Source organism: Lemur catta, chromosome 15 (genome assembly GCF_020740605.2).
Source record: "Lemur catta isolate mLemCat1 chromosome 15, mLemCat1.pri, whole genome shotgun sequence".
NCBI lineage: Eukaryota > Metazoa > Chordata > Mammalia > Primates > Lemuridae > Lemur > Lemur catta.
The window spans coordinates 43,784,693-43,811,037 of NC_059142.1; the positions used below are offsets into that span (position 1 = coordinate 43,784,693).

The 26,345-nt window shown below is 39.0% G+C and overlaps 1 protein-coding gene across 1 annotated transcript in view; it reads left to right on the top strand.

Annotated features, from left to right (window-relative positions):
- TANC2 (tetratricopeptide repeat, ankyrin repeat and coiled-coil containing 2) overlaps nucleotides 1-26,345 on the top strand; it is a 289,785-nt gene that overhangs the window by 255,581 nt on the left and 7,859 nt on the right. The window contains exons 16-25 of the mRNA XM_045525947.1: nucleotides 6,271-6,393; nucleotides 7,378-7,614; nucleotides 12,963-13,148; nucleotides 14,501-14,594; nucleotides 20,571-20,704; nucleotides 21,609-21,732; nucleotides 23,136-23,311; nucleotides 23,626-23,758; nucleotides 24,309-24,338; nucleotides 25,176-25,267. Of these exons, the coding sequence (XP_045381903.1) occupies nucleotides 6,271-6,393; nucleotides 7,378-7,614; nucleotides 12,963-13,148; nucleotides 14,501-14,594; nucleotides 20,571-20,704; nucleotides 21,609-21,732; nucleotides 23,136-23,311; nucleotides 23,626-23,758; nucleotides 24,309-24,338; nucleotides 25,176-25,267 (1,329 nt within the window). The remainder of the gene's footprint in view (nucleotides 1-6,270; nucleotides 6,394-7,377; nucleotides 7,615-12,962; nucleotides 13,149-14,500; nucleotides 14,595-20,570; nucleotides 20,705-21,608; nucleotides 21,733-23,135; nucleotides 23,312-23,625; nucleotides 23,759-24,308; nucleotides 24,339-25,175; nucleotides 25,268-26,345) is intronic.

The window sequence follows — 26,345 nt, forward strand, 5'->3', positions numbered from 1 at the left end:
TTCTCAATTTTGTCTTTTATCTTCTTGAACATAGTAAACAGAGCATATTTCAAAGTATGTGTCTGATAACTCCAATTTTGGGGGCCTTGTAGGTTGATTTTTGCTGTTATTCGTGTTGGTTTCCGTTGATGATATCTTGTTTCCTTGTGTGCCTGTTTACATTTTATTGTGTGCTGGTCGTTGCATTTGCAAATAATTCAAGGCTAGGGTGATATCTTCCTCCAGATGTAATTTATGTTTGCCTAGCAGTTCAGAATCACCTCATTAAATTTTCAGGGGTTAAGATAATTCAGGCTGGGCGCAGTGGCTCATGCCTGTAATCTTCGCACTCTGTGAGGCCTAGGTGGGCGGATGGTTTGAGCTCAGGAGTTCGAGACCAGCCTGAGCAAGACCAAGACCCCGTCTCTACTAAAAAAAATAGAAAAACATTATCTGGACAACTAAAAATATATAGAAAAAATTAGCCAGGCATGGTGGCACATGCCTGTAGTCCCAGCTACTCGGGAGCCTGAGGCAGAAGGATTGCTTGAGCCCAGGAGTTTGAGGTTGCTGTGAGCTAGGCTCACACCACGGCACTCTAGCCCAGGCAACAGAGCAAGACTCTGTCTCAAAAAAAAAAAAAAAAAAAAGATAATTCAAAACTCTGTTGTAGTCCCTGTGAGAGCCTACCTATTTCTGATTCACTTTTACTCCCGGAGTTAAGTCCTTTGTGGGAGGCAGGGTCCCCTACCAAAACAAGGAAGTTCACTAGGACACTCCCCACTCCTCTGGTGGGCTGGGTCCTATACTCTAACTCCTGTCTCCGTAGCTATCAATACTCCTAGCTAACTCTACAGAATTGACAAACTCACCCAGCAGCTTTAAACTGCTTTCCTGGGCTCCATCCTATCCTAGATCATGGCCCAGTAATTCTTTTCTAACTTGTTAGTCCTCCCATATCTTCAAGGAGGGATGTTTTTAAATTTTTGTATGTCTTTTCTTAGCAGGAATGTTTGTTCAAATTCCTTTGACCTGGAACTAGGTACAGTGGCACGTGCCTATAGTCCCAGCTGCTCAGGAGGCCATGGCGGGAGGATCACTTGAGCCTAGGAGTTCAAGGCCAGCCTGAGCAACATGGCAAAACCCCATCTCTTATAAAACAAACAAAAAAATTACATAGATCTACCACTAGCAGAAGTGGAAGTCCACCCAAGTCCTCTTGAGCAAAATTATGACTCAGCATTCTGGGAACATCCAACTTTTCTCTAAACATCTTAGGCATTCTTATTTGAAATTCTTTTGTTACACCTAAGTGACTGACAGTGTCCTGGGCATCACACAGAAAACAGAGGCAATTTACATTCAAGAAAACTAAATTCAAATTTGTAGGCCCTGAGCACAGGGGATGAGTTGCTGAAACTTTCAGAGAAACTAAATACAACATTTTCTGAGCTCTCTCTGATGCCAGAGACCTTGAGCAAAAGGAGAATTGCCATGTGACTTTAATAAACACTGGTCTAGCATTATTCTTTTATAAGATAATATTCCTGGCCGGGCATGATGGCTCAGGGCTGTGATCCTAGCACTCTGGGAGGCCAAGGCAGGATGATCATTTGAGCTCAGGAGTTCGAGACCAGCCTGAGCAAAAAAAGCAAGACCCCATCTCTACAAAAAAAAAATAGAAAAAAATCAGCCAGACTTGGTGGTGCTCACCTGTAGTCCCAGCTACCCGGGAGGCTGAGGCAGGAGAATTGCTTGAGCACAAGAGTTAGAGATTGGAGTGAGCTATGATGACACCACTGCACTCAAGCTGGGGCAACGGAGACACTGTCTCAAAAAAAAAAAAAAAAAAAAAAGATAATATTCCTAATAATTCTATTAAGTTAAAATACTGATGAATCCCACTTAAGTCAGTGTTCAGTACAAAGTTGACTATTACAGATAATATATATAATTTTACTTTAAATTTCATAGTTGAAAAAGAAGCATATAATGCTTAGTTAAAATTGTAAGAGTAAAGCCTTGGAAGTAGGTGAGGTTTTCTGAGATAAAGAAAGACAATCTTGAAAAAGAGGACCAAGGATGGAGAATGGTTTGGAAGTAAAGGTAAAAGGAGAAGCCAGCAATCAGCTGTTTTGTTTATTCTAGTTGCTACTCATTCAGCTGAGAATTCTGAATTCCTAGTTCAGGATTCAGAAGTGAAGTCTTGCATCAGGTACAAATTAGTTTTTTTAACTTGGTATAATGGAAGAAACATGTACTAAAGCTGGAATTAGTAAAAACAGACTTGGCTTCTAATTCCAGGTCTAGTTGTTGTATGAATTGGGGCAAATTACATAATCTTCTCTAGGTTGTTTCCTCCTGTATAAAAGTAGCGATAAATTTCACCTTATAGGGCTGTTGTGGAGATTAGATTAAATTAAAGGAGCTAACATGAAAAGGCCCTGACACGTAGTAGATATCAATAAATATTAGATTCCCTTCCTATTTTTCCTTCAACCATCATAGGTAAGACGTGTCTTCCATTGCTAAAAATTTCCTCTATTGGACTATGGATGTTTCTTTCTACTGATTTTTCTATCTAATTGGTTAACATAATGTATTTTTCCTCAAAAAGTCTTGGTGAGGCCCACACATATTGTAAATTAGGAGACTGAGGCCTATATGGGGACTCAGAACTAAGTTTCCTTGTCTTCTAGGATCTACAGTAGAGATAAGCTCAAGGACCTAACTTGTCTGGACTCTAGCTCTGACTGAGTAGCATTTGGAATTCTTCCAAAAAGAACTGGAAATATTCAATCTTGTATGTGGTAATAAACAATCATAACTACTTAGTGATGTATTTATTTCAGTTTTTTTAATTTGTTTGCCTATAAACTGATTAGCCAAATGAGAGAGTATATTATCAATGTCCCTCTTACTAGCACAAATTAAAAGAGGTTCTGAAGTGACAATGAGCAATCAGAAGTTGCTGTTGTCCGCCCTTCTTCTTTTCAGTTCACCCAGCTCTTGGTGCCTGGGTGGGTACTCTAGTAGAGAGATTCAGAACAGAGCTCAACCTTCTCAAGGCCAGAGAGAATATGAATAATGTAGAAATTAAGTAGCCATTTTTAAAGCTTTGAGGAGGATGAAAGGAGAAATAATGTCCTTGTGGTGTGAGGGGTTAAAACTAGATTCTGTTTAGCTTCCCAGCATGGGCTCGTGTTTCTGGGAACCTGGAGGTCTGCTCTGTCAGGAATTGGCCCAGCCTTTTTGGCTCACCCTCTTGTCTGTCATTTATAATTAGGATAGAATGAAATGACAAGATGAGTGGAAATAAGCAGCACCATCCTTCTTCGTTTTGTCAAGCTGTGGATTTTATGTTGGGAATGTGTAGATGCAGGCAGCCACTTTGATAAAGCCATGTCGAAATGACACCAAATATAAATACATCAACTTCTTGAGGCATATCCTACAGATATATTTGTACAAGCTTATAAAGACATATGCACAAGGATGATTATTGAAACAAAGTTGTAATGGAAGAAAAGCCCAGAACTACCTAAATATCTATCACTAGGGAGCTGACTTAAATAAATTATGACACATCCATATAATGGACTACTATTTCTCCCTTGAAATAGAATGAAGAAAAAATAGGTATAGGAGTGGAATATGTCCACGATGTTTTGTTTAAAAAATGTATCTAATTGTTTCTTTAAAATTTTAAAGTGTTTTTAAGCCAGTTATAGTATATGAATCTTATGTGGATCCCAATTCAAACCAAAAAAAAATTTTAGCTCCTTTTTTGAGATAATTAAGGAAATTTGAACACTGTTGGGATATTTAATATCATAGAATCCTTAATTTTAGGTATGATAATGGTGTTGGACTATGTTTTAAAAGAGTCCTTACCTGTTTAGAGACACTTGCTGAAATAGTTAAATATTAACTGATAAGATGTTGGGATTTGCTTGAAAATAATCCAGTCATGGGGGAAGGGGAATGTGGACAGGAGTATAGATAATAAAAGGTTGGCCGTGAGTTGAAAATTATTACAGTAAGGCGATGGGTACATGGGAGATTTATTATACTATTCCTTTTTTTTTTTTTTTTTTGAGACAGAGTCTCGCTCTGTTGCCCGGGCTAGAGTGCCATGGTGTGAGCCTAGCTCACAGCAACGTCAAACTCCTGGGCTCAAGCAATCCTTCTGCCTCAGCCTCCCGAGTAGCTGAGACTACAGGCATGTGCCACCATGCCCGGCTAATTTTTCTATATATATATTTTTAGCTGTCCATATAATTTCTATTTTTAGTAGAGACAGGGTCTTGGTCTTGCTCAGGCTGGTCTCGAACTCCTGACCTCGAGCAATCCTCCCACTTCAGCCTCCCAGAGGGCTAGGATTACAGGAGTGAGCCATACTATTCCTTTCTACTTTTGAAAATAGGCTTGAAATTTTCCATAATAAAACATGTTTAATAAAATTAATTTTACATTGTTTATATATACTTGTGCCTGTATATTTGTCTATGCATAGAAAATATCTTAAATGATAAACACTAATGTGTTAATAGGAGCCACCTCTTAGGGTTGAGATGGGAACTACTTTTATTTGTAATACCATACTATTTTATTTTATTTTTTATAACAAATTTGTATTGTTTTCATAATTGCAAGAAGTCTTTTTTTTAAATACTAAGTTAGAAATAGGTATATAACATTAGGTATCTTTGACCCACACTGCCCTAATACCTGCGCCAATCTTCAGGTGTAGAAATCAGGGGTAGGGAAAGGGTCTGCCTTGAACATTTCTTGGAAATAAAATTTTTAATATGAAAGTTTAATGATTTAATTTTTGGCTGCATAAAAATATCCCCCTAGGAGAACAAAAATACCTGTGTCAGAAAAGCCTTTTCAAAATGTTCCTGTATCCAGCCTTCCCATAGCGTTATTCATCTTTTAGCCATTCTTCCGGTGTGAGAAATCCCTAAGAGCTAGGGAAGTTTTTTCTTAATTTTCTTTAGAGAGCCTGTGCCTTCTTCTATAGGAAGACCTGAACCACCATGACTTGAGGTTTTGTTAGAGAAATTTATAACTCATAAATAACTTAAGTATTTCTACTTTGAAGATGCCCTTTCCCTAGTATGCCAAATAAACACACCTTGCTGATTTTGGATGTGCATAGATATTCTAGGCAAGAACAACCTGCATTTCAAGGAGAAAGCAAGCAGAAGTAGCATAAGTTTTTGAAAGAAATACCTTCCCAGATCCATTTACTAGGTCCCAAATGTTATTTTTAATATCTCCCTGCCCTCAGGATTTCTTGGTTTAACTCACTTGACCCAGATATTGGCAGAAGAGTAAGATGATTATCAGAGAGTGTCTAATCATCAGGAAACTTAGAGAACAAATTATTCCAACTTCCTTCTGGAGAAGCCCATGTGTAAGGAGTAAACATTAGTATGTATTGTGGGACCTATGGCAACTATGCTAAGAGAAAATTTGTTGCTGATGGCAATCAAGGCTGTATTGGTTCCCCACCCCCCCAACCAAGGAAAAACAGATGTGATCATTTTGGGGTATATTAGTCAGGGTGAAGAATGCTAGCTGCTGTAACAAACATTCAGAATCTCAGTGACTTAACAACAAAGATTTATCTCTCCTTCCATCACAGTGCAGTGCAGATCTTTGGGCAGGTTCCTTCTATATAGTAGTTACAAAATCACCTTGGACCTCAGAATCCTCCATTAGTTCCTCTGCATCTGGCCTTCCATCAAAAAGAACAGCAGAAAATGTGGAGAAACATGCAGAAGGTTTTGGGGCCAAGATTGGACATATTATTTCTGCCTCAATTTTATTAACCAGAATTTAGTCACATGGCCCAGCTAATGGAGGCTAGGAAACAGTTTTCGCAAGTGCTTAAGAAGAAAATGCAGTGGTAATCAATGATCATATTGCATTATTTTGCCACCGTGTGTACTTTAGTAACTTGAAGTCTAGGACTTATTCAAGAAGGTTAATAGAAAAGATATGGAAAATCAAATTACATCCAGATATAGCAGGAAAGAAAGATACTAAGTAGATTTGTTGCTAAAGACTGCTGAGATAGAGACAATATAAGTTAGCTTATTACTCCTACAGAACTAGTCTTTGTCCCAATGAGTGGCTAGGCTCTGCTGGGCATAGACATTGTTAGGGTGAGACTCCACGGTCATTCATTAGTACCAAAAACCTAGATGCCACTAACTTAACCACTCATGGTACTTTTTTAGCTGGGCTAATAATTTAATCCTCTCTATATTTCTTTTTCAGGGTTTGAGTAAAAAAGTTGGTGTATCATCTTCCATCCTCCAAGGTCTCTGGATTTCGTATAGCACAGAAGGTCTTTCCATGGCATTGGCATCTTTACGAAATCTTTACACACCAAATATAAAGGTAAATGCAAAGAAATTATAAACAGAATAAAGAATGAACTGAAAAAAATAAAGTTAGAAGGACATTAAGTAGCTATGTAGTTGATCTTTGATTTGCCTTCAGCTGTCTCCTCTTTATTAGCCTTTTATTGATAATCCATTATGTTTTAAATTGTTACATTTTATTCTGTGAATTGAAGACTAACTTTGTTGGCCTCCTACCTCCTATAAGCTGACTTTGACATATGGGATCAGGTCCTGCTGATTCTAGAGAGTAAATTGATCTCAGGTGGCCTTTGTTTGGGTAAGAGCTTTTCTGACCAAGGGTTCATTTAGTAGAAACTGTATTCAGCTCGACAGTGTGAGTGGCATTTGCTCTAGCTCATCAGCAGTTTATGTAAAGGAAACATTCCTTTCTAAAGGCAAAGTATTGAAAAAGGAACAAATATGCCCATCAACTGATGAGTGTATAAAGAAAATGTGTGTATATAGACACACACACACACAAACACACACCTTGCAGTACTATTCAGCCATAAAAAGGAATGAAATATTGTCTTTTGCAGCAACTTGGATGGAAGACCATTATCCTAAGTGAAGTATCTCAGGAATGGAAAAACAAATACTAAATGTTCTCACTTATAAGTGGGACCTAAACAATGGGTATATGTGGTCATAAAGTGGACAGTGGAAACTAAGAAGGGGGAAGGGAAAGAAGGATAAACAATGACCTATCGGGTACAATGTACACTATTCTGGTGACTGGTACACTAAAAGCCCTGACTTCAGCATTATATAAATCATCTAAGTAACAAAAAAACCCAAACAAAAAAAACCACTTGTATACCCCCTAAATCTATTGAAATACATAAACACATACATAAATGGAGGGAAAAGGAAGCAATGAAGATTATAAAATAAAGCAGTTACTAAATGGTACTAGATACTGTGGTAGGGTAAGGAGGTGACGTTTGATTATTATTTCTATATATTTACTTATTTCTAGGTCAGCCGACTGCTGATTTTGGGAGGTGCCAATATTAATTACCGGACTGAGGTTTTAAATAATGCTCCAATTCTATGCGTCCAGTCTCATCTTGGTTACACAGAAATGGTGGCCCTGCTTCTGGAGTTTGGGGCCAACGTGGACGCCTCTTCTGAAAGTGGCCTGACTCCTCTGGGCTATGCCGCGGCGGCAGGGTATCTGAGCATTGTGGTGCTGCTGTGCAAGAAACGGGCCAAGGTAACGGCTGCCCAACTCTGTTACTTTTCCTTTCTTCCCTTTTTCTTTCTCGTCAATGCAGAGTCTTTCTTATCTCCCATGTTACCTCATGAGTCTAGACAGATCACATCATACCCTGATGGGGAGCAGATCAAAGGAAGTGCTGGCTCTGCATACATGGCAGTGTGTGCCCACTTGCCACTGCCAGTCCCTGCTGCATCAGGACACAGTTCTGAAACCTTTGAGAGGTACTTAGGAAATTGTATTTATCAGGAACCACAAAAAATCCCTACCAAACAGCCCAGAATTTTTCTGCTGAGCTGAGAAGAAGCCCCTTTCTAACAAAGAGAGGAAGGAGAAGTGGGGAGGGGGAGCAAGGAGACTGCGGTGGTAGGTCTGAACTGAATGGCCCCTCAGACCACGCCTTTCATATGTAAGGAAGAAAAGTTTGCCTGGAGCTGAGAACAAGACCAGAGCCTTTCATCCTATGCTCGAAGACCACCGCCCTAGAGATACAGGGAGAAGATGATTCTCCCTATTTATACTCAAATTGACCAAAGGCACCTTGAAGTGTTTCTGTTAGTACATTTCAGTTCTCCAAAAACATTTCCAAAATATGTTTGCTTTATGCTGCCTCAAGAGCCACTGGTATAAAAGAACTTTATTTCGAAATATTGGTGAAAAGAAAAATGCTAGTTTCACAAATGTAGGCCTCTAGAGAAAATCGTGGCCTCATGGTATTTTGTTTCAGTCCTGAAAACAAACTGAGGATTTTGGTGGTTTCACAGTGAAACATAAGTAATACATATGACCTCATTCTGAGGTGTCCCGTACTCTTACCAGGGGAGACAGGGAGACTCCTGCTACTCCTCTGGAAACTGAGACCTGGAACTCTCAGTGAAGTCCCAGAGCCTTAGATGTCTATGTGACACAGTGAGTGTCCGCCTGTAACATTTCATTCATTGGAATGGGCACCTCTAGAGACAGAAAGATAACGGCCTCATTACTATTGCTGTCAAATCATATTCTGATCTCAGCTGGGTCTTTCCTGCTGCTCAGTCCTTATACTGCCAAGCCATCATTTTATGCATCTGTTATTCTTTTCCCTGGAGCAGATATGTAAATCATTTGTTCTCTTCTAAAGTCCTATCACACCTTTTCTGCCCTGTGTTACTATGATTGAGTTCATCTCAGTGTGCCTCTGTCTCGAAACTCTGTAAGTTCTTACCTGTACTCACCTGACTTGCACCTCAGAGAAGGAAGTATTTACCTTTTCAAAGCAGCTGCCTCCACTCCACCTATAGTCTTGACCCCAGTATGTTGCCCATTCTCTCACATATTATTTCATTCTTTTTCTAAATTCACACTATGTTTTTTTCTCAGTTTCTACAAACCCGAATGTTTCCCCTAACCTAAAAAAGACATTTCCCTCTCTCTTGATAATCAGAAGCTATGTCCTATCTCTTCCCTTCCATGTCCACCAAACGTGACCTAAGAGTCATCTCTATTTGCTACCTCTTGCTTCCTTACTACTCCTTAACCACTTGCAGTCCGGCTTCCATGAGTGGGAAAGGAGGCAAGTTATTAAAATCATAAGCTTTGGCATCAAAAAAGACAACTGTATCCACACTTACTTTATATGAGGGCTTGGATAAATCATTTAACCTCTCTCAATCTCACTTTTTTCGCCTGTAGAAAGGATTTAGAGAGTCAGTGTGAGGATTAAAAGAGGTAACGCCTTTTTGAAAAGAGATAAAGTCTATTTTAATCTCATACAGTACCTAATAAATAACCTTAAAAACAGAAAATACCCCAACCTCCCAGCATTCTAGTGAGCTACTCTCTCAAAAGTCACTAACAACTGCCAATCACCAAATAAAGCAGCTTTTTCTCATTCCTCACCCCTCTAAACCTCTCCATAGTATTGGCAATAGTGAACTTTTAATATTGTCCTAGTCCCTTCCCTCTTCTCTGGTGGCTCTTCTCTCTTCCCTCTCCTAATGTAACTAACTATTCACTAAAATTTTGTCCTCTTGTCTTCTCCTCCTTCCCCATACTCTTTCCCATGCTTCAGTTTTACAACCATATGCTTTGGAATCAAACCCTGCTAGGTTCTAGTTCTCTTACCTACTTTTGGGTGACTTTTAAGTCCAAACTGCTTATTCCTGAAAGTGTTTTTGAGCCCTAGTTTCATATTCCTAACCACCTCCTTGACAGCTATGCCCAGATACCTCACTAACACCTCACATTTAATACACTAATGTACCTTCCATTTTTCTCAGAACTAGGGAATCTTTAACACCTTTCTCTCCTTTGCCCTGCTTATTTAGGAGCCAGTTCTTTTCAATTTTATCCTCAAGATAGCTTGAGCAGCCATTCCTTCATCTCTATCCCAACTGCCACCATCCTTCTCTTACTCTTGGTATCTTGTTGTGTAATAAACTCTCTTTTCAGATTCTAATCTTATCTATTACACACCATCCCCTTAGCTTTCTTAAACCTTTTGTTTTGAAATAATTTTAGACTTTCAGAAATAGTACAGAGACCCAACACAAAGAAATGGGGTGATAGATATGCTAATTACCCTGATTTGATCATTACACATTGTATACATGTGTCAAAATATCACACTGAACACCATAAATATGTACAATTATTGTGCCAATTAAAAATAATAAAATCAAATAAATTTAAATGAGTCTCTTGTAGGCAAAAAAATATATATATGCAGAGAGTTCCGTACGTCCTCTAACCAGCCTCCCCTCATGTTAACAGTTAAAGTAACCATAGTCTAATTATCAAAACCAGGGTATTAGTATTGATAACATTCTATTAACTAATCTACAAACCTTGTTGAAATTTTTCCAGTTGTCCCACTAATATCTTTTTTCCATTACAAGAGCCAATTCAGGATCCCGCATTACATTTAATGTGTCTCCTTAGTCTTCTCCAATCTGTGAGAGTTCCTCAGTCTTTCTTTGTCTTTTATGATCTTGACAATTTTGAAGAATCCTGGCAGTTGTTATGTAGAATTTTTTCCACTGAATTTGTCTTATATTTTCTCATGATTAAATTCAGTTTATATATTTTTGGCAAGAATACCACATAAGCATTACTGTGCCCTTAATTAAAATGCAGCATTTGAGGTACATGATGTTGATACGTCTTATTACAAGTGATGTTAACGTCAATAATTTGGTCAAGGTAGTGTCTTCCACATTTCTCAACTCTGCAGTTACTGTTTCCCCTTTGTGATTAAGAAAGATCTCTTAGGGAGGTGATTTGAGACTAGACAGATAGATATCCTGCTTCTCATCATAACTTTTAGGCACTAATTTTAGGATCTATGAATGATTCTTGCTGCAATAACTATTGCTTTGGTGTTTGCCTAACAGTGATTTTCTGTTTTCATTATTCCTTCAACATTTATTAATTGGAATTTTACTATAAAGAAAAGTTATCCCTTCATCTCCATGTATTTATTTATATCATCATGGAGTCATGGATATTAATTTATTCTATAAATAACTTTACCATTATTATTAATTTTGTTGCTCAGATTGCCCCAGATCTGACCATTGGGAACTCCTCCAAGTTGGTTCCTGTGTCCTTTCAATTTCCTCCTATTATTTTTTGAGCACTTCCTTACTTTCTGGCACTACAAGATGTTCTGTCTAGACTCACGTTTTGCTATTATTGCCCCAGCCCTAGAATCAACCATTTCTTCATGGAGCCATGGTTGCCTTTATCCATCCCATTAGTTTTTGAAAATAAAGTTCTGATCATGAACACTCTCAAAGACTCTACTACCTATTGATTAAAATTCAAAACATATAGCCTCGCATTCAAAAATATCCATGCTCTTGTCCCAAAAGACCCTCTCAACCTCAGAATTTAAACTTCCTTTTCATGTACCCCTACCCTTACAAAAAGTAAAATAAATCAGTCATATCCTATCTCAGCCGGTTGAGATAGACCTTTCCCTCTGAATCTGTTCCTGATTCTCCCTGGGAATTAATTTTTCCTTCCTTTGAAATTTTGTTGCATGTCTACTTTCCTTATGACATTTATTATATACACATTGTTTTTGTCCCATTGGTCACATCTCCCCATCTTATTCTAAAGTACTTCAGAGCAGAATCTGTGTTTTAGTACTTTATTCACCTTTTTATCCTAAATGGTAATGCACATAGTAGGCATTCCATAAGCATTCGTTATGTGGATGGCTGGGTGGAACTGCAGTCAATGGGAAAGCCAGAAACAGAACTTCTGTTTCAATGTTCTACCTACCACAGGACAGGTAACCACCTACATGCCAGAAACAGCTGCTCATCTATTGGAACTTGTGGCTAAGGTCCTTCTGGTAGATTGATCTTAATAAGGCTCCTCTTTCAGCCTAAACTTGTAACCAACACTGAAATTATAAAAACTTGTTGGTGCTTAGTCTAGCATTAAGCTTCAAGTGCCTCTAGCCATTTTAGCCAGAGTTTTGAGATTCTGTCCTCCCATTGGAAGAGAAGTAGCCTTTGCCAAAGCTTGGTGGTCAAATGAGTAATTCATGGTATGAGATATTGGCTTCTTTGGAAAACCAAAACACTATAGCTTCAAAATATTTTTCTTCCATTTCATGATTTCAAAGAACTTTTTTTGCCAGCAGAGCTACAAGTCTCTCAAATATTGGTCTGAAAAGAACTATTTGAGGACAAAGGAGAATGTACGTCAGGAAAACAAAGTTCGAGCTGAGAGTTTTGTTTTTTATTTTTCTTTTAATGTGAAAACAAAAGCCTGACCTTTTCTGGGGAAAAGAAGTTCTCTCCAAAGGGACATCTTAGCAGAACCATAGCTCAGTAATGATCCAGTCTGAGTAGAGTACCTTTTATTTTTTATTTTTATTTTTTTTGAGATAGAGTCTCACTCTGTTGCCCAGGCTAGAGTCCCGTGGCATCAGCCTAGCTCACAGCAACCTCAAACTCCTGGACTTAAGCGATCCTCCTGCCTCAGCCTCCTGAGTAGCTGGGACTACAGGCATGTGCTGCCATGCCCGGCTAATTTTTTCTGTATATATTTTTAGTTGTCCATATAATTTCTTTCTATTTTTTAGTAAAGACGGGGTCTCGCTCTTGCTCACGCTGGTCTCGAACTCCTGAGCTCAAACGATCCACCCGCCTCGGCCTCCCAGAGTGCTAGGATTACAGGCATGAGCCACTGTGCCCGGCCTAGAGTACCTTTTAAATTTGCTCAGAGATTGGTTCAAGGAGTGGAAAGGATGAGTTTTAGTAGTCTAGACATGTGCAATGGGCTGATGTGACTAGATTGAGAGTATAGCCACATGTCTTTGTTCACAAAGATTTTTCTGTCTTCTCCCCTAGGTGGATCACTTGGATAAGAATGGGCAGTGTGCTTTGGTTCATGCTGCACTCCGAGGTCATCTGGAGGTTGTCAAGTTTTTGATTCAGTGTGACTGGACAATGGCTGGCCAGCAGCAGGGAGTATTTAAGAAGAGCCATGCTATTCAACAGGCCCTCATTGCTGCAGCCAGCATGGGTTATACTGAGGTAAGAAGTAGGTGATAGAATTATTTTTCCAAGGCATATATTGAAGAATCTGGGGACCTAAGACAAAAGGATTGTATTAAGACAAAATTGGCAGCCAAATTAATATGAATTTTTGATTATTGCTCTGAAGAATAAGGAGATTAAACTCCATGAAGCTCTTGACTCCTCAAATGCTGATGTCCCTAGAATTATGGGCATAGGAACGTAAGAGTTGGAAAGGACTGTGGAAATTATCTAATCTCGTTCTTCCCCATGTTTCCACCCCTGTTTAACAGACAATGACATGAAGGCTCATAGGGATTAATTACTGACCTGCAGTCACATGGTTAGACAAGGTGGCATGGGAAGAGCATAGCATTCAGAATTTCAGAAGGACTAGGTTTGAATCCCAGGTTTGCTACTCATTAGCTCTAGACCTTGGGCAATTTCCCTAATCCCTTAGAATCTTAGTTTCCCATGAGTAAAATGAAGCTAATAAATTCTTTTATATAAGGCTATTATGAAGGGTGCTTTGTAAACTGTTAAACACTCTACAGTTTATTTATATGTTGCTAATTTATTTATTAATGATATGATAATAATCATAGCAAATATATGGAATGGATGGTGTGTTAACCTACCCTGAGGAGGGGAATAGGGAGGATAGCCATTTGTGTAATTTGTGTGTGTATGTATACATACTTAAGGTTTTTATAAATCGTAGTGATATAAGGAATGTAATGCACACAATTTACAAATAATAGTGAAATGCACAGTACTCTTAATTGAATGCTGTTATTGATTTCTGCCACATTTGTATCTGTAGCTAATCTGTGATTGCAACATAGAACCATGATTTAACAAATGGAGTTGCATCCCAATTTGTTCTTTTCCCAGTAATTTTATTGCCATTAAATCTGATATGTGATCTACTGTTAAACTACTTCTTATCCTCATACAAATTATATTCATTAAACTGAAACCTCATTCAGTGTTAACAGTATATCAAACACTGATTTCTAATGTTTGCCAATTTCCAAAGTGTAAATACTCCCACCATGGCAAATTTCAAGCTACCAGTGTGACATCACTGAACACAAAGGTGGGAAGAAGTACAAGGCAGCACACCATTAATTTTTTAAATCACATGCTATATAAATGAGCTGTGTTCTAGAGAAACATGTACCTGATAGGACAAATGCTCACCATGGCAACTCTGAGTTTCTTTATTAGGAGAGTCAGTTCTGATTCCTTTTGTATGCACGAGATTTAGTAATACTTGGATCATCCAAACATCTTCCAAACCTCACAGACTGGTGTCCATAGCATAGTTTTCCACCTGAAGTTTGAGCTGACACAACTTCTTGTTTCAGATTGTCTCCTACCTACTTGATCTTCCAGAAAAAGATGAAGAGGAAGTGGAGCGAGCACAGATCAACAGCTTTGACAGTCTCTGGGGAGAGACAGGTACTGCTCATGGATATTGCTCTCTTCTCTCATGAAGGTGTTGTATTTGTGTGGACTCTGTGTGTCTCACATCTCACACCACCCTTATTTCTTCCCTGTCGTACCTTTGGCAGTCATCTGTCTTATGACTTTTGTATTGAGACCAATTCAGCCAAAGTAAAAAGTCAAGCAATTTCCCTTTTTCAGTCATTTTCCCCTTTGGATTCTCCATACTATTAGTACCAGAGTCTTCTTTCAAGCAAAACTTTTCCCCTCTGTTGTTTCTAAATATTCTTAAAAGACTTAAAATTAACTTACAATGTGCCAAACCAGAGCAGAAAATAATTGTGCCCTCTCTCTTTTTTTATGTGATCCTTATAGTAATTAGGAATAAATATTTCTCCCATCAAAATAACTCTTTCCACCTGCATTTTTAAACCAGGATGTTGAGTTTTTATTGACACCTCTGGCTTAACCAACTGTTACCGTTGTAGAGTGGTATCTGATGCAATTAAGCTTATACATTATGAGTACAGTTGCTATCTGGATGCACAATGAAGGTATTAATACTACCCTATAAGGCCCAACCTCATGTAATTCCTCTTGGTCTGTAGCAAAGCAATTTCTGTATCATTTGGTACTTCTGTACCAGCAGAAGCCTCTTCCTTGTGTTGTGGCCTTTGCAAGAGCTTATTATTGTCTGCCTTCCAAGTCTAAACTGGAGCATCTGGAGAAACATTAGTAACCTTTGATGTGTTTTTATGAAACCAGGGCAGTAAAAACTGTAGAGTAACCACAGATATGTGTCATATTTTCCAGGAGAAATAGACCATTATTGAGATGGCCAGTTTAGGGAGAATATTTTACTAAACAAGAAGAGTATGCATTTTTGGTTAGGGCAACATGTTACTAAAAATAAGTAAAGACTCTTGAATTCTTTTAAAATTTATAATGATAAATTGTGATATTTCTTCTCATGACAAAATCTTACATAGGTTTCATGACTTCTTTAACATCACATGGAATGATCCAAAACTCAGGAATTTACTTCTCAAACTATTCCTCCCTCTGTAAGAGCCAAAGGGAGCAGATGCCAGGCAGCTGCAGCTTAAGAGTCCATGACAGATTAAAGAAAAGTATCCAGCTGGAAACAGCTGCTGTCTCTGGAACCCCACCCTGAGGGAAGCCAGGGGACAGGCTGAGGGGAAGAGACTGGCTAGGACATCAGAAATTCTGGGAGTATGCATATGTGACCTAGAGCAGCAGAAAGAACATGTTGGTTTAGTTCTCCTATCAGCACAACCTTCCCCAGCACAGTGTTGGTTTATCTCCCAACAGACCCCTTGTTGCCAAGGGCATGAGCATATAACCACGGAGGTCAGCAAAAAGAGTCGTGGCCCAGGGGTGATAATGGATAGAAATTATAAGACTAATAGTCTTACATCAAACACATTCTAGTGCTATACTTGAAAGAAATCCTAAATATATTCAAGTAGGATGTGAACTAAATTGAGGACTTGTTTTATTGATATGAATTTCTTACTGGAATAAAACTTTATGGCCTCGAGATTTTAAAAATATTTCATGTTTTAAAGTGTACAATAAATTTTTACAGTAATTTTTATACATATGTACCATATCTCAAAATTTTAAAAAGCAAGATTTCATGTCAATTTGCTTGTAATCAGGATTGTGTTGCATTTAACTTAATTTATATATGTAATATATATGCAATAATTATAGTATTATAAACATAAAATGCTATTTAAATATGAGTTAAATGAAATGTATCTGTAATACAATTTCTAGATCTATGAAAAAATATTTAATTTCAGAAAAATTTCTGGAAAATAATGTTGTCTCTGCTATATCAACATGACCCTACAATTCAGCACTAATATCGAATGGACTTTGATTTGCTTTTCTTTCTACAATGATGTTTATTAAATATACATGATACTTCTAACTTACAGCACGTCATCATTTAAAATTTATAATGACCCATTGAATTGTGATGTTTCCTCCCATGGCAAAATCATACGTATTTTTGCATATAAAACTGGTCTGTGACCTGCTTCTAGTTGACAGGCCTCTCATATCTGCAGCCCAGACCACCCTGACCTGAATAACACAATTTTTACCTAAGAAAAATACAGTGGTCACGATGTTTCCATAATCTGTATCACTTACTCCATCAAATCTAAGTCACTATTAACTTTAAAAAACTATATGTCCATTATTTTATGTGCCACTACAAAAACAAAAACACATCTGCCGGTTAAACTGACACAATTCTTTATTATCACATCAATTGTAAGATGCCTCCCAATTTAAGAGATGTTAAAATTGGGGGGGAGTGAATCTTAGAATCAATGACATACATCTTAGCATATAATGAAATGTTAATTGAGATATAGTTTTTACATATCAGATTTTCTAAAAGCAGATCATTAGAATATCCTGGTTGCTTTTGTCCTCCTTTTGCAACCTCTTTATCCTTCCAGATATCATCTTCTACATCCAGCTTTCACCATTTGGATGACCTCCTCCATCTCACAGGGTTTTCGCAGACTTCTTATGGAACAACACAAAAGAAAAGCCAATAAGGTGGCAAGAGTGTTTGCCATTCCCTCTTCTCCTTTGTGTTGGAGCCGTAGACCAGGACTAGCTTTAAGATCTTGTAGCCACTCTGGAGGCCAACCCTGGAGATACGTGGGCCAGAAGAAGCCAGAGTTCACAAAATAAGCCAGATCCCCTTAATTCCTGCCCTCATGATCAGTTGCCTAGATTGTTGCAGCTACCTTCTAACTGATCTTCTGCCTCTACCATTTTGTGATTCATCTCCCAGACTTCAACCAAAGTGATTGTTTCAAGCCATAATCTGTTCATGTTCCTTTCCTGCTTACTGACCTTCATTTACTACTTGTAGAATTAAGTCCTTTAACGTAGCATGAAAAGACCAGCCATGATCTCCAGCCTCATACATTGCCTCTCTTCTTCAACCATCCCAATAACAAATATGTTGTTTCCCACCTCAGTGCCTTTATTCATGCTCTCCCTTTGCCTATCATGCCCCCCGCCCCATCTTTACATGCCTATAAGTCTCCTATCTATCTTTCAGCATCCAGCTCACATTATCACCTCTTCCTGGAGGCCTTCTCAGACACTTATTCTGTGCTACCTCTGTGCCAAGGACATATCCCTGTTGTACTTATCACACTGTATATTAATGTATTTATATGTCTGTTTTCCTTACTCAACCATGAGTTCCTTGAGAGCAGAGATAATGTCTGACAAATAGCTCAATAAATGTTTAATGAATGTTGTTTTGGATAGCAGTGATCAGTTTATGTCTCCCCAACCACCTCCCTCCCCTTTCTCCCCTTCATTGATCTTACATGACCTGTCTGTACTGTACTCTTTCAAGGTTGAAAAATAGATAAAAGAGTCATTTGCTTCTCTACATTCTCTTTAGTGTCAGCATACCATCCAAGCAGACTTTGGCTGTTTCCCCAACTCTGAGCTGCATCCTGTCTGCCTCTTCAAACTCCTTAGATGTTTTCCTTTGAAAAAAGACCATTTATGTCACATAATCTCATCAAATGCTGACAAGCTAGGGAACAAATTCTGTTACTGGTCTCTTAGGAAGAGATTTGGCTCCTAAGTGCTATCTTTGGTCTAAGAATTAGTTTGGTGTTTTATAGAACTGGCTTTACCTTAATCTCCTTTCTTTCAAAAAGTTTTAACAGTTTTTGATAAGATTCATATAAAATCTAGCCAAAGCAACTCCGTCCTCTTGGATTTTGAAAAGTCCAGATTCCATTTTACATAGTTGTGTTGTTCTGAGATGAAATTGGCCAGCTGTGTTAATAACCATGTCCAGCTATCAGCTGAAGGTTGCTGCCAAATGACATCATAACCTAAACAACAGAGATGATACAACAAAGAAAGAGGCCAAATGGAACATTCCCTCTTATATAAATGGTGGTATCCAGTGGGAAAAAATGGGCCATCCAGGGCAATAGAATTGTTAGAGTAGACTTTGTAGCTTTCCAGATGAGCACTGATTGAGAATATTCAAGTGTGTTCTGTGAACTAGCATCATTAGTGAAAGGCTTAATTCTGAAATACTGTCTATATTTTCTCAGGATGCTGTAAGTTCTTTTTGTGAAAAAGAATGTATTTGGCTCCCACACATGGGGAGGTTTGCTGTAACCCTATCACCTAATAGCTACTTTAAATTGGATCAGAATATGGGAGTTAGAAATTTTCCAAATGTTGTTTATGCACCAACAAGATGGTTCTTATGGTTCCTAACAAATGTCTATTCCAGTCAAATTCTTAAACTACTCTTATGTTGTGACCCATCTACAGAACTAACGATTTTTTTTCTGAACTATTAGAAATATGAACTTGGGAAAGAGGAAAGATCGCTTGTGTTTAAAGAACAGGAGGCAAAACTTCTTTTTCAAGTAAATAATTACAGTCATCAACACCTGAGCTCGTCCATTCAGGGTTTGGAAATGACCCTTACTTCAGATAGGACCAAGCCTCTGCCCTCCTGTGAGGAACTGAACAGACATGTCAATGTCAAGAGTTCCAAAATAAAGCTGAAAATACACATAAGACAAGCCATAGATCAGTCTGGGTTAAGAGTGCATGTATCTTCTAAGATTGTCACATTTTCCTTTATAAGCCCTTCCTGTCCTTTTGGAAGGAAAAAATTACATGAAGGTTTATCTTTGTGGAAATTACAGGTAGATTTTGCATATGACTCAGTTATGGATCAATTTGGCCAACCCCAAAGACAAAATGAATGCCATAATTTGCAAGTGACCATTTGATTTGAATTTCAGTTGCTTCTTTGTTTAGATTCCAACATTTTCAAACTGCAGTATCTGCACCTGCCAAATATTATCATTTTCTGATTTCTTGTTGGAGCAGGTGGCCATAACAAAGGAAGGACCTGCTGACTGCCGCATCAATTTTCCAAGTCCGTTTGGGAAAAAAATTCTCTGCTTTCTTTAAAATAAAATGTAACTCCTACCATGTTCTAACATTGTTTTCCACCCTCCCTACCCTTCATCCATTCTTTAAAACAATAAATCTATGCATTTAAGATCTCTTGGTTAAATGAAACAAGTACATATTTGTTAAAAAATGGACTTAGTAGCTCCAAAGTCTTCCTTCTATTGAATTGGTACTCTGAGAAAAAAAATAGGCATTCATAGAATCTCCAGTGTATCAAAGACTTGTAAACAATGGACAGTAGCACAAGAAGATGTTTAAGTTTCTTCCTGCTGTGTCCTTTATACTTACTACAGCTATTTTTTTTTTACCTGTGAAACCACGATCTTATATTCAGAAGAAAATAGCCTTTGTCATACCTCTTTTCTCATCTTTAAGACTATTGCCTTGAACAATTCTGATTCTCATATTAAAAATGGTTGCAAATATACTAGAAACTTCTATCTCAACTAATGAAGAAAAAGAATGAAACCTAGCCCAAGGCCCTTAGACTGTAGTTCCTAACTTTGGTTCTCTAAGAGGGTTTGAGAGCCCAGTAGAGGTTGGCCAAAGGTCGTTCCCAGCTAATTCTAAAAAAAGACCTTATCTTTGTAAAGGCCCTTCTCTTTAGATTCCATCCATGCATAGACTAGTAGAAGGTTTGTAGTTAGAAAGAAGTACCAAGAAAGAAGTAGACCAAAGCAGAGAAAATAGTCTGGTTAGGAAAAATGAAACCAAGTAAGTTTGATCAAAAGTGATTTTTAAATAGATTTTTTATTATAATTGTCCCCAAATATTATGTGCCCATTTAAATGTGGTTTTATTTATTATTTTTCTTTAAAATTTTCCTGCATGGAAAAGTCAGCTAAAGTCATCATTCTTGGAGTTAAAGTAGCAATTACATTAATCAAATACAAATATACTGCCATTCTTTATTGAGGACTGGAGGACAAGAACCACCTATCCTCAGTCTTTGTTCTCTGCCCTTAGCCCTCACAGCTGCGGCAGGAAGGGGCAAACTGGAGGTGTGTCGCCTGCTCTTGGAACAAGGGGCAGCAGTGGCCCAACCGAACCGCCGAGGCGCAGTGCCCCTATTCAGCACTGTTCGTCAGGGCCACTGGCAGGTAAGCAGGGTAGCAACTACCAGTCCCTCAGGCGGGAGTGAGTTCTAGGTGGGAACTTCTGATACAGAGAACAAAATAGGTCACAAGCAAAGTTTGGATTACCCAGCAGTGATCAGGTTTGAGGAATATTCTGGTTAATTGGGAATATGACAAAAAGTTAACATTCAAAACCATTGCTTTTATATATACTACTTTTGTTCTGGTCATGGAGTGACCTCCTTACATTTCACAGTATCCAGAGGTTCCTTGGAAGTTTCATTTATCAACAACTTCCCACTAACCACTTACTTGGGGATGTCTGAGACTTGCTAAAAGAAAATGCAGTGTATGCAAATAGTAGTTATACAGTCTTTCCACATGTTTGGATTTTGGATAAATGTTAATTTATATACTTGGGAGGGAAAAGAAAGCATATTGATAATAATCTTTGGAAGTATTTAAGTAGAAAAACGGCTGTGGAAGGCAAACAATGCCAAAGAGTTATAAGAGGCACTTTATTGTATTCAGTTCCGTCATAAATACTAACTGCAGGCAAATTTGCAACTGCTAGTGGGTAATAAAATGGCATTGATATAGGTAGTGACTTATGTTGGAACTTCCATTATGGAATTGTTTAGTCTACATCTTGGCTATTGTTATCTTAAATTATTTTTTACGTATTAGCTGAGTCAGATATTCAGAGTTGAATCCCTCTCATTTGGCTGTCCCTAAGAGAGCTAGAGAATAAATCACATGGTACTAGGACTGTACAGGTACTTATAGTGGATTCTTACAGTGGAAAGCTACAACAGAGGTGACTCATCTACACAGCAATAGGAGTTCACACAGTATAAGGGATGATATGCGTGTGTCTTCTTCATAGCTCTTCTTGGGTTAATTAGTCCCTGTTTCTCTGTCCTTGCAGATTGTTGATCTTTTACTCACCCATGGAGCTGATGTCAACATGGCAGACAAGCAGGGCCGTACTCCCCTGATGATGGCTGCTTCTGAAGGCCACCTAGGAACTGTGGACTTTCTGCTTGCACAGGGTGAGTCCTGGATGCCAGAGCTGGCTGGCCAGTTCCCGTAATAGCCCAGTGAACCCATGATTTCCAGCAGTGGAGTCCAGGAGATGTTAAGAACGGATATTATTACTCTAGATGGTTAGAAAATGACAGGCCATCTCTCCTTATATACAGTGGAACCCTCTAACTCTGGCATTCTCTATTTCCTTATGACTTGAGGGATTATAGTCAAATTAACATATTCTAAATATTCAAATCGGTAATCTGCAAACTTTGATTTTTTTTTAATATACACTCAATAACTGTTCATCTTCCAAGGATTGTATTTTGACTTTATCAATTCTTTTGTAAGCCTGCACAAGTAATATTTTTCTTGAATCCAAAGGAGGCCAATGGCAGTTAAGACACCTGCTGAGAGTGGGACCCTGTGTGGAAAATTGGTATATTATTATCCTGTTGTTGTAATAAATTTCTTTTGACACTTACCAACATCCACAAATTCCTGGCAAATGGGAAATAAGTTTAAAGGAAGTTGTGACACCCCCCCCCCATCGTAAAGCATCTCAGACTCCTTTGAATTGCTATGACCTCAGTTACCTGTGGTTGAAAAAGCTCAAGTCGCTGGTGACTCCGCAGTGCCATCTGGTGGAGCTTGAGCATTTGCATGAAGCAGGAGGCTTGTGACTGAAGTTTGTGACTAAAGCCATGACTCCATTCCAGTTAGCCTCCACTATGAGTCAACTCAACCTAAACATCTGCAATTATATCCATAAGCACATGCATTTTCCTTGAAAGAAGCCAGCCTCCTGAAGAGTTATGCCCAGGCCTGAGCAGCTGAGGGTAGTTGAATTAGGAAGAAGATTAGGTTTCTTCTAAGATTTCATACAATAGTTCGGTCAGAGACTTGTTGGATCTTTAGCTGTATTGTATCCTTCAAGTTTAATTTGTTTCCACAATCTCAGACTCAAGGTTGAGTCAGAACTAGAAGAAAGATTTGCACAAAATGGCTCTTGCTTCCCCCATACGAGCTACAAACAAATCTGGCCTCATGATATCTGCCCTCAGTTCTGCTGGGTCAGGGGAGGGGGAAGGATGTGCCTAGATAATATGTGGCAGGAATAAATATTCCAAAACAAGCTGAGTCCACTGGAAAAGGACCTCTTCAGCCACTGATATAACTGAATAAATTGTGGAAGACCTTGAATACCCAGTACAACCACCAGACTCTGTTTCATTGCCAGCTTATGGGATCAATTTTTTCACAGTTTTATTGAGATATAACTGACATACCAGGATCATTCTTAAAATGGAAATAGTCCAGAAACAAAAGGTGTTCTTTGGCAAAGTGTATACCTTTAGTACTGGCTTTCACTCCTGCTATCAATGTTCATGTTTCCTAAGTCCTGTGTTATCACTTGCTTTTGTAGGTGCCTCCATTGCTCTTATGGACAAAGAAGGCTTAACAGCCCTCAGCTGGGCTTGTTTGAAGGGCCATCTCTCAGTAGTACGTTCTCTGGTGGATAATGGAGCTGCCACAGACCATGCTGACAAGAATGGCCGCACCCCACTGGACCTGGCAGCTTTCTACGGTGATGCCGAGGTGGTAAGTGCCTTTAAACAAGCTGCAGGAGAGTAGGGATGGAGACTGTTCTCCATCCATAATACTCTCTGGGGTCAAAGGAGAGTAATGTTTTGATGATTCCTGATACAAAGTTCTCAGACCTATACTTGTTAGAGGGCAGTAATATTCAAAATGGGATTAAAAACCAAGAGTATAGCTAAAGCCTAAAATACCATGGCTACATAGCCCGGTTCAGACCAGCAGTTGAAAAGGGACAGGCAGAAGCTAGAGCCCTCAGTGCAGCAGTGCTGAGCCATTACACCTGTGGTAACTGCTCTGCTTGATCCTTGTCCTAGGTCCAGTTCCTGGTAGATCATGGGGCCATGATCGAGCATGTTGACTACAGCGGAATGCGCCCTTTGGATAGGGCAGTGGGGTGCCGGAACACTTCTGTTGTTGTCACTCTTCTGAAGAAAGGAGCCAAAATAGGTAGGAGAAAGGAAGAAGGTGTTGGCCATCTGTGCCCAGGGGCCAGACTGGTCCAGTGGTCTGGCTGCCCTGGGTATTTGGTGTGAGTGTATATAGCTCCCCCTCTGCCCTGGCCCAATTATTGTCCAAGTGAACGGAGAGGCCCTTGGCGCAGAGAAAGCACCAGCTGAGCCATGGTCTACAGTACCCTGTATCCAGAATCATGTGGTTTTCCGCCATGCCCCTTGTAGTCTTAGCCAGGAGGCTGCTCTGGCCTTAGGCGCATCTCAGTGCCGCCTCTATACCAGCCCCACCCTGTAAGCATCCTGGATCTCTGCACCGCTGTGAGCCTTTGCTTTCCCTCGCTCTGTATGTGCTTCAGACTCTCGAGTCCCTGCTACATTGCCCCAGCTGCTGCCCCATCCCACAGACCTGTAGACAAGGGTTGGCTGATATGCTGGCTTTTTTGTTGCCTGCCTCTCACTGCTGCTTTTTCCTTCTTTTTTTTTTTTCACCTTCATCCATTTTTTTTTCCTTTCCTACAACTTTTTGTTTTCTCCTTTCTTTGAAGGTTGTCAGACGTTACCGAGTCGCCCACGAGGTATATTTCACCGCTGTCAGCATCAGGCGTGGTCTGATGGCTTGGTCAGCTTTGCCTTCTCCTCTTTGGTTTAGCCTGCATGAGTTCCCTACACCTCTAATCTTTTAATTTACTTCACCTTAAAAGAAGATTTTTTTTAATGACTGTTGTAGAGAATAACTTGAACTTTTGATAACTAACCCTGAAAAGCCTAGTTGGTAAATAATTCAGGCATCTGTAAACTAATCAATTTAACCTTTCCTTTCTTTTTGTGGGTGAAGTCATCCTCAATAATGTTGGTTTGTTTCACGTCTGTTTGACATTTAAACTACGCTCCTGATTCAAAGCGAATCCCAGGGAGTCCTGTTTGGTATTTATAATTTAAGGGAGCCTTTAGAGTTTTTAATGGTTTCCCTTCTGCAAAGTACATATTTTAATATTAAGAGACTAAACATCTGAGGGTTTTGAGTCCCAGATCCAAAATAAATTCCCCTTCTTGGATTTTTCAAATCCTGTGGTTGATGTTTAATGTTTAAACCCTTTCTTCCAATTTCCTTATTTAAAATAATTTCAGACTAAGCCATTGCCTGCCCCCATGCAACACATAGGCTTTGCTGCCCTCCTGTAGTGCAGGCTCAGATAGTTCGGATATTCTTATTTTAAGGTGAATACAAATCCAACGCAGCTCCTTGGCAGTGGGAGTCACTAAAATACTCCCAAGTCTAAAAGATGAGGTAATTATTGTGGAGCAAGTTGTTCTCTCAGCAGAAATTCCCCCAGGGTGTTTTTTTCACCCAGCTTCCCACCACCCTTACATTGTATGAGTTTTTTACCCATCATGCATCCTGTACACTACAGGTCCAGCCACATGGGCGATGGCCACCTCCAAACCAGACATCATGATCATCCTGTTGAGCAAGCTGATGGAAGAGGGGGACATGTTTTATAAGGTGAGGGGAGGGAGAAACAAAGTTTCCTCAGAACAGCCACTGACTGTTTTCTACATGTAGAGTCTTCCAAAGTCTTCACAAGTCCCATCATTTGTTCTAAAGTCAAAGGGAGAATGCCATTCCTCAGCGATGGTCTGATAAGTTGGGGATCCTGGGTATTTGCCTTACCAAAAAGAGAGCAGTGGTAGCCAACACATTCCTACAGCTGATCGGCAGAAAGCCCTAGTTTGACCTGGCCATGAACAAGTGGTTACATAGATTTTACATGGAATCTGCTAAGTAGGATCTGGAAACTCATAGGACAAGTAAAAATAAAATTATGTAGTATAGCTATTTCCAGTCTATTGATCTTAGCTTTCACATTTAATATAAACATAAATTTAAAAGTCTATAGTAATAATATTACCATCCTTGAATCAGATAAAGAAACCAAGACAAGTAGCAATTGGAAGATTTGTTTGAAGTTATTCACTGAATGACAACAAAAAAAAGTGTGGAGTCTTTTTGTACCCACAATTCAAGCTAAAAGTTCCATACCCTAACATAAACTCCCATGACCTATAGTTTCTTAAGAATATTCCGTGTCAAACTCATGTCTTTGTGTTAAGATTAGCTGGATTATCTTCTGAAGATGAATACAAATCCAACCCAGTTTTTGGCAGCTTGCATCACTGACATATCCTTAGGCCTAAAGGATGAGGAAATGATTGTGAAGCATATTGTTCCCCCTTGTGTCAGGAGTATACCAGTTCCTGGAAGCAGAGTTCTATCTTCTAAGTACCTTTTGAGTGAGAGTCGTGGTAATCTAGGACTCTCAGGCTTTCAGGAAGCTTGAACCCTGGCCCAATCTTGATTTCATATGTATTCAAAGGAGGTCCTCATTACTTTAGATATCATATTTATGGACTTCAGAATGGTATTGCTCTCACAAATCTAAGTCCTGGATATAGAATAACTTCTGGTATCCTAAGGCAAGGAGTCCTATCTCCTAAGGAAAATAGGCAGAGCTATTATAGTTCCTCCCAGAAGTCTACCTTGGAAGATTCCAAATCTCTCCTTAGTGAAAGGTGCTAACAGA